General features: G+C 36.0%; 1 protein-coding gene and 1 long non-coding RNA gene across 3 annotated transcripts in view; one reads left to right on the top strand and one right to left on the bottom strand.

Annotated features, from left to right (window-relative positions):
• Window positions 1-1277: 1277 nt before the first annotated feature.
• LOC115922201 lies at window positions 1278-2139 on the top strand. The gene is made up of 2 exons (XR_004063354.1): window positions 1278-1367; window positions 1903-2139. It is a non-coding gene; the product is annotated as an uncharacterized LOC115922201 (long non-coding RNA).
• A 921-nt stretch (window positions 2140-3060) lies between these two features.
• Window positions 3061-8894, bottom strand: part of LOC584852 (short transient receptor potential channel 4) — a 29587-nt gene continuing 23753 nt past the window's right edge. For both annotated transcript variants that reach the window (XM_030980570.1, XM_030980571.1), the window contains 2 exons: window positions 8323-8367; window positions 3061-7931 (listed from right to left, as the gene is read on the bottom strand). In XM_030980570.1, coding sequence (XP_030836430.1) covers window positions 6684-7931; window positions 8323-8367 — 1293 coding nt within the window. In that variant the 3' untranslated portion in view covers window positions 3061-6683. The remainder of the gene's footprint in view (window positions 7932-8322; window positions 8368-8894) is intronic.

The raw sequence follows: 8894 nt of genomic DNA, 5'->3' as shown, positions 1-8894 counted from the left end.
TATATAACAAAAGAAGAAGAAGGAGGAGGAGGAGGAAAACTAAACGGAGAGGTTATGAAAACATAATGAAGAAGTGCATGAATTCAATCAGGCAATAGATACCACCATATTACTGTTTTGATCGTAAACTTTATTACAGTCTATATACATATATAACTTTCAAAAAAATTCCTAAGTGCGACAGTAACTCTTACAATGTCATTATCACAATATACTTTAACCAATCATTTGTTATTCATTTCTGATCATAGAAGTGCAAGGTATTGAAGAGTGAATAATACTCAAAATGAATTCTGGTAAAATATATATATGTAATTCATTTTCAATAATTCCCAATAAAACACACACGGTTATTCTAATGATACAAAGATAAATATCTCCATCCATATTCACAATTACCAATAGTTCAATGATTGTACCTCAATTATTATAATAGATGCTCAATATTCAGTTATATGGAATACACCTAAACGAGCGAGTACTGTATATCAAATGTATTTACATCATTTTAAACAAGATTATCATATTAACTACATGTATATATATCTCCATGAAAACGATGTATTTTTTGGTATCTTCTATTCCATCTTCCTGCAAGACGACAGTACAATGTTCGACAGTTCTCTGCAAATCACTAAATGGCACTATGAATATGACGGACAAAGAAAGAGGACAAAATATACAGTTCCTCATTCTACCCTCAACAATAAATTGCTGTGGTAGACAAAGGAACATCCCTTCACTGCTATTATGTACAAATGTGTAGAACAGGCGAATATGCAAGTGACACCTGTTCTACACATTTGTACATAATAGCAGTGAAGGGATGTTCCTTTATCTACCACAGCAATTGTTGAGGGTAAAATGAGAAACTGTATACTTTGTCCTCTTTCTTTGTCCGTCATATTCATAGTGTGGTATGCAAGATGCTAGAGAATTAAAATTATCTCAAAAACAAAATCCCCAAGCTACCTCCATGAATCCCCTTCATAAAAACAAAAATGTGCAAGTGTAAGTTTAATAAGAGGATTGAATATGAACAAGGTAAGAAATTAGGCTTATAAGTAAACAAATGAGAGCTATAATTAGAAAATATCAATAAAAATGAAAAAAAAAAGTAGGTTCTTAGAGATAAATTTTTGCTTATGTTGCAATTTTTTTTGAATTTCTACGTCTTTTTGAAATAAAACCCCGAGTTAAGCTAAATCTATTTGTTATTTTTCCTTTTCTTATTCAAAGTGCAATCCATATTTTTCTTCGAATGCTTACTTTATGCACTCTCGTTAGCACTTTTTTTGCTCTCCTTGAAAATTATACTATTAAGTATATGTTTTTTTAATCAACACTTTCCATTCCATGTTTTAAAGGTACTATGTCCCATTTGCAGGCCAAACAAATGAAAAAGTTAAATTCCAACTGCATTTGAAAGATAATACTAATTTAGAACTTCCCGAAAAAAGGTGGGGCTTGAAAAATGTCTTAAAGTGGGAAAATAACGACTATTAGTTGTCAAATCGACTTTAGGGCTATAGAGCCCAAAAGTAATAGTCTTGATTTTCAGACAATTGTACCGAATGGTCATACGTTTTATGCTGCGCAAAGATTCAATCAGTTTAATCTTGGCCATCACAAGAAGTGGGTTATTGATGTAGACAAATGCTCATGTACCCTTTACAACTCTTTTCATGTATGTTATTACCAAAGAAGAAAAAGCCAGTCAGTCACTCAATAGTGTCTGACAGTGAAGTCTAGCAAGTAAACGGGTTTCCTTGCATAATTTGAATATGAGGACACTGCTAACGTTTAAATTTCACAGATAGGACATACATGACATATTCATAATTCCTGCAAAGTTCTACAGAATTTGAGGTTGACTGCAAAAGGGACATAGTACCTTTAAAGGTCGTATACCGTTCTCTTGACGTGCAGAAGGACGACGGAAGTTAGAGGATTGCACGAAATCCCCAATTTTTATTCTTGCCTTTTATATAGGCCGGTATAACTTATCAATGAATATGAATGGAACATAATATTATGCAAAATATATTACACTTTCTTTCCAACATGTTAGTTTGATATTCTACATCCTGTCTACAGAACACTCTCATTGGCATGATCGGGGGAACTGTCAATATCATTTCTCATAAGAAAAATGTTTTGCATAGGAAAACACAAAAATAGATAAAATCTTTTAGTATTTCTATGAACTCTTATGGTATTTGGATCACGTTGCGCGCTCAGTTTCGAAAAAGGCATAGAGAATGAAAAATAAAGACACATTAGGCTTTCGGCAGCGCATGCGCAATCAATACTCTCTGCAAAAATAAAAATCTAAACTGTTGAGAGTTACAATTGCAAACAAGGTCATGAGAGAATAACAAGAAAAAAATAACATGGTATACCTATAATGCTTTTTTCTCAAACAGGTGCCTCAAGAGCAGTTTGATTCGCTATTAAAGCAAGATGCACTATATTAACGATTTCAAAAAGATATTAAAATGTAAACCCTTCATGTTGCGTAACGTATACTAATTCCATAAACGGTGTTAACAATGTTAAAGTTAAAATGAAGGCCTGAAATTACTTTGGTTTTTAGAATTGTGGTATGAACATTTTTGAGAAATTTTGGTAAAGAGAGCAGTATTAGGTCCCCCGTGTACCTTTGTAAAACGTAAAGTACTAACCTCATCGTCTATACAATTTCAAAGGACATCTTTAGACATTTCATATTATAGTTCAATACATCTATTCTATACATATAATGTGTCGGGAAAACGCTTTGTTTCCAAAAGAAAACACCCTTTTTAAATCCGGCCATCATTTGATATGATCAGTCTACCCCCTCCCCCGTAGAAACCTTTTGTATAAAGTACACGGTTCCTATAATTTTATTCAATATATATTTTATGCTAACGATACAGTAGTTCTAATGGTTATGCCCCCCCCCCCTAAAAAAAAAAAATATTGTATAGATGGAAACTACATTAATTATGTTGCTCAAGCATACAGCTTATATTATTTAGAGGTGTACTTTCAAAGAGCAAACGACATGCATGGATAAAAATAAAGACTGCTAGTCGTATATTTATTTTCAAACCTCGTTGAGATAGAGCTTAATGAAAAATATCGTATATGAGAATGAAAATGTACATTAAAGGAAAAGGTAACCGAACAGATAATATACCCGAGAAAATTCGTTAATATGTGCAAATTCGATTGGTTGTGAACGATGATATGTGAACATTTTATTTATATGTCATTGAGATAATTATATGATAGTATATCGCCATTCATTACTGTATATAAATATAAAACATATACAACTCTAATTAATACCCGCTCTATTCTTATAACTACTTGAACAAGTAAAGAAAGCGCTTTTTATTCTCTTTTCATTCAACATTGCCATGGTTACGTTGCACTGTCCGATTCGACCAAAGAGGTTGAACTGCCTTTTTACTCTTTCCATGAATTTGCTGGATGATATGGGCATTGTAAAAATGTAGGAAGCTTCAAAGGAGAGATTATTTTCTAAAAGAATTATGAAATATCAGTCACACCAATCTGACCGACATGAGACCGAACAAACACAAAAAAATACCCCTACTGGTCAAGAATCGGTCGGTTAAGAGTCGGTATGAAGTCGTTGTGGAGTCGGTGTGGAATCGTTATGGAGTCGTTGTGGAGTCGTTGTGGAGTCTTTGTGAGTCGTTGAGGAGTCGGTGTGGAGTCGGTATGGAGTCGTTGTGGAGTCGTTGTGGATTTTTTTCGGTAGTGTGACTATGATATCACCGTGAGGAGACGGACCAACTGTCAACATATCCCTATAACACCAAACCGCGATCACTCTCTTAAGAATTTAATAAATATCTTGCGAAGAAATCGCACAAGGTAACTGGTCTCTGCTTCTTCTTTTTTCTTTACAATGTATCAGCGGAAACTCTTCATTGGACTGTTAGAATTGTCAGAAGTATATAAATGGATTCTTCAACGATATCATCAGCACCATTATCCCTAACTACTCATGTAAACAGTATATCACTAACAAAGTCATATGGTTAGAAACATGCCCAATCTCAGTGATTAAAAGATGTCAAGTCTCCTTGGACAACATTTACCAAGCAAAATGTACAATAATATAGACGTGTAACTTTTAGGTATATGATATGTTTAGGTAATGTTTAGTGTAAGTAAAGCTTTGAATTATGGCAATCATATGTGAACATTATAATATATATAAAAGCATTTCATGATCACTTTAAATTATGCATTGCGCAAGATAATGATAATCTGTTTGGAGCCAGAAGAGCTTTAACTCATGTACTTTAACACAGGTTTAACGCCATTCTGGCTCTCTACATAACAGACGAATAATGATTTCAATGTGAAAGACCTGTTAATTCAACTATACAATCTTTGTATCATCACACTTTCCAACATGAACATACACGAAAAACATTGATAAACTTTAACCGAACATGAATTAGGCGAAAAACAAATGCGTAGTAATTCAAGCAACGATTGCATTCATGGGCCTTTTAAGGCTTGTTCAGATATGGCGACGTAAACCGCTGCAAAAAACCGCCGCCGCCGCGTTTGTGTGTGTGTGTGTGTGTTTTAATATGAAAATGAATGGCAACTGTGCAACAAAGGACTTGAATGTATTCATTGAGCATTGTGTAATAACATGCAGAAATGTGAAGCGTATTACACGTTATCATGAAAAAAAACCCGCTGCGGTTTTGCGCGTCGTATCTGAACTTCGTATCTGAACAAGACTTTACGATAGCTAAGAACAATACACCCGATGACACAACACACGGTACATTTTTAGACAATTGTTCAACCGAAAATGGTGATAAAAGAGCCAAGAGTATTACTTGACACAATGTGTTCAAAATAAACTTACTCTAACACTTCAAGTTATCTAAAATAGCTGAAGTAAGCAAGAAGTATAACATTTTCAAGAAAACTGATCAACGAAGTTACAATGCATTTCCCCCAAATATCAAGGTTCAACCAAATGTATTTACAAAAACAGTGGTGGCGAAGTTTTTGTGTGAACACGTTTACATAATGTTTGATTAGCAGCAACGTAATGGTTAGTTTTATCAACAAAATTTACAAATTTGACCTCAGTAATTAACATTCCTTATAAAAATAAAACATTTCTTTCAAAAATTTGATGTCATAAATTGTCGAAGTCATCCGAGACAAAAGAGGCCACACATTGACATGCGAATGCATTTCATTCTTTATGTATTTTTTCCCCAATATTTGTTATTAACGCTTCTCCACGATACAAGTGATAGATATACAAAATACATCATAGATATACCACAATATCTGTTTGCGTATTCAAATTGGCGATTCTCTGCTGAAATGATGAAGATATTGAAGAAAAGAGTTACCATAGCAATAACTTGATACGTATGTCTATAGCTGACGTATATTCATCTACGTAACAATCACTGTTGCATAAAATGACTTCCCATTAATTTTAAGCATGAGCTATCTATACTCATGTTAAAAAGAGTTGTTTCAACGATGAATGCTTGCATACGTATATATGTGAGATAGAGAGAGAGTTAGGGGAGACGAGACACAGAGACAGATAGAGATAGACCGACAGAGGCAAGGGAAAGTGAAAATTCTATTCAATATATCGGCAATATAATGTAGTCATAATCATTAAGAGTAAACTTTATGAATAACATATTAACAAAAAGGAATTCACACACTGTATCATGTAAAAACCCACAAGTTCTAAGTCTATAAACATATCAAAAGGCGTGGAAGTCATACTAGTTTTACAAAATACTTTCTACAAAGACGATAGGATGACGTCATAAAGAAAAGCCAATGGCCTGTATTATAAAAGGAGAACTAATTAACACCTGGCTTAACTCAAGTCCAGTGAACTATGGAGCGCCAAGTGTCAACACAAATTATGTTAATTCTATAATAAAATGACTGAATGATATGAATCAAGCGAAGAAATAAGAATAGGAAATCGAATTTACAATCATGATATCTGTTTGCTCATTTACAGTTAGTCCTACTGTGACATTTGATAGGTAGGGAGAGATTTGCACGTGGTACTCCATATATCATTGGACTAAATCAACTTAGTATGAAGACCGGCCAATGTGTAATATTGTTAATTATAATTATCGAATCTACGAATGCAGAGGAAAGGAAGAATCAAAGTTAAGAATCACCTAAACAGGATTATGTGGAGTAGTTTGCGTGAAGATTTAAAACGAGAACAGATGATTTAAAGCTGACAAGTCATGTCACTTCATATTTACTTTTCTGAAGATAATTGCAATGACACTTCGTTCTTTAGTTAAAGCAACGTCTGTATGCGCTACCTGAAATTATCCCTGTCGCATTAACGTAATGTGTTCATTTAAACTACATTTTGGGCTTGGCCTTGGTGTACAGATGTTCTTTAAGAAAGTGTGCATAAATCAAGCCCCATCTTATATTGGAAAGGACAGATTTTTTAGAATGATTTTATAATAGTAGGGGCTAAGAGAATGTTAATGATAAAAACGTAGGTCATAATAACAACGATAGTTATTACAATTACTTTTATAAAGACAACATTTCTTTTGACCATACTCCTTAGCTGCCAACGATTAACAAGTTACAATACACAGTTGAATCACATTATATGTTCATTGTGATGAGTTGTTGAAACCATTGTAGACATATCTCTTCATTTCGATGCCATCTTTTGGGGGATTATTGTCCGTCCATGGGTTTGAAGGCCTTTTGGATTGCCAATTAAGCTGCGGAATTTCTGTCAAAGGTTGATCTCCAACGCCCCCACTACTACCAAGCAGCGGCGATAAATTTACTCGATCGACCGAGGCGTCTTCGTCGATCTCCTCGCTGCTGTTAGTAGCGTTGGCCTCAGTGATATGTAGATCATCGTCTTCGTCGTCGTCGTCGTCATCGTCATCGTCACCATCGTCGTTCTCATCGTCAAGGTCGTCCTCTCTTGAGTCCTGCGATTGGAAGCTATTGTTTGTCGAGGCTATCCCTGAGGTGCTCTGCGAATCGGCACTGGCGTCCGGAGAGGGTGCGTTTGGATCTGCTGGAGGAATCACCGGCGGATTGCCCTCTTCCTCCATTCTTGACGCAAAAGCCTTTTCTCTCCTCAGAGGGGCTCTCCCAGTAAGCGATGATCTTCGCGATGAATCGTCCACATCATCAACATCCCTGTCTTTCCTCTCCTGACTACCACCACTCTGACTTACTCCTTCCTCCTCCGTCGAATACTCGTTGACCGTGTCTAACTTCCTGGGAACGGGTGGGTCTTCCACCGATTCGGATATGCCCGAATCACTCAAAGTTGGCTTTTTCCATGGCGGAGCCACCTCCTGTATGGCATCAGGTGATAGAGACGCTGCAGACAACCGTCTCTCCTCTTGAGCTCTCGCCTCAATCACCGCGGCCTGTGATAACCTTCTCCTCATAGATTTCTTCTGGAGTTCGTTGACTGCCACCATCACGTTCTTCACGTTTTTCACTTTTAAAAAATCGGGCATGGCGTAATCCTCATCCCGGATGGGGGCGCTCTTGATTGGCTTAATGGCGGGCTGGTCATGTGACGGACTCTTCTTACCCTTCTTACCCTTCCGAAAGAGGTAAGACGGGACTCGGTGAAGCTTATTCTCGTCATCGGATGAGTTCGTGGTCTTTCGGCTAGGATCGGGGCCATTGCCACCGGTTCCGTTTTGGAACTTGACGCTTTTGGGAGCGATAACTGGGTCCTTGTTCTTGAGGATTTCCAGCATCTCGTAACGGAATGCAGAGATGTCCTGTTTGATCTCGTTGAGATCATCCTCGGTGACGCCCTTCTCTTGCTCACCACGCTTAGAGTACTTCAGGTAACGCTTGACCAAGTTTTTCACGACCCTCTGTATTAAAGATAGAACATGAACAAAAAAGTGAAATTCAAGATGAAGATACTTGTGAAGGTGAAGTTTCGGAGAGGGGTACAAACTTTACAGTCATTTATACAATCGGTTTCAAGAAATGCTCAAAACCAGGATTATTTGAATTTCTTTTGTACCCTCACTATCTAAGGATCATCTCGCTGAATAATGTACAATCACACTAATGGGACCTGAAAATCAACAATTCTTTTAGAAACTCGATCCTTTACTAAATATATTTCAAATTTCAAATTTCAGGTTTCCACAAGAATGAAATCTACTTCTACTTGGGACCCCAGTGAAATCTCCAGTGTTAAAAATAACTTTATAATTATCTCTAAAACTCCTTTAGATCGTTTTTAAATATACACACCTGATAGTCATCGTCTTTCTCCTTCTTCTTTTGGGTCTGATCTCGCTGAAAGAATATAAAATATAAATCGTGAAAATTATTGACAATATGCAAGTGACGCGAAATAAGCTTTGACGACAGTAAAACAAATTCTTCTTTAGATTTACTTCTTTCAGAGCTTAACGAGTTTTCCCTCAGCAAGTTTTGTTAAGAGCAACAATAATTTGATCAATGTCAATAATTTCAACTTGTTGCTAGACCTTCTTTTGAAGTATAGAGTTGGAAGAAGACAGAAGATGATAATGATAAATATAAATGTAACAGAAATACTCCAGAGGGACAGCAAAAAAGGAAGACGATCTGAGGGCCCTTTAAAAATTTATTTTTCTAGTGATTGTAATTTTTCAGCTAACGTGTCGGTAAATGTAATCCGAAACCCACTCCATTCTCACTATTATCTAGATACGCCCCTGTACAAATTGAAGAAAAAATGATCAATGACAAAAAATAACCCATAGATATTAGATATGGAAAACACACCATCATCCATCAACAGCAGCAACAACAAAAACAAGAACTGGGCAATGAATAAA

Source organism: Strongylocentrotus purpuratus, unplaced genomic scaffold, assembly GCF_000002235.5.
Source record: "Strongylocentrotus purpuratus isolate Spur 01 unplaced genomic scaffold, Spur_5.0 spur5_scaffold_11, whole genome shotgun sequence".
Lineage (NCBI taxonomy): Eukaryota > Metazoa > Echinodermata > Echinoidea > Camarodonta > Strongylocentrotidae > Strongylocentrotus > Strongylocentrotus purpuratus.
This window is presented reverse-complemented; position numbering and strand designations above follow the sequence as displayed.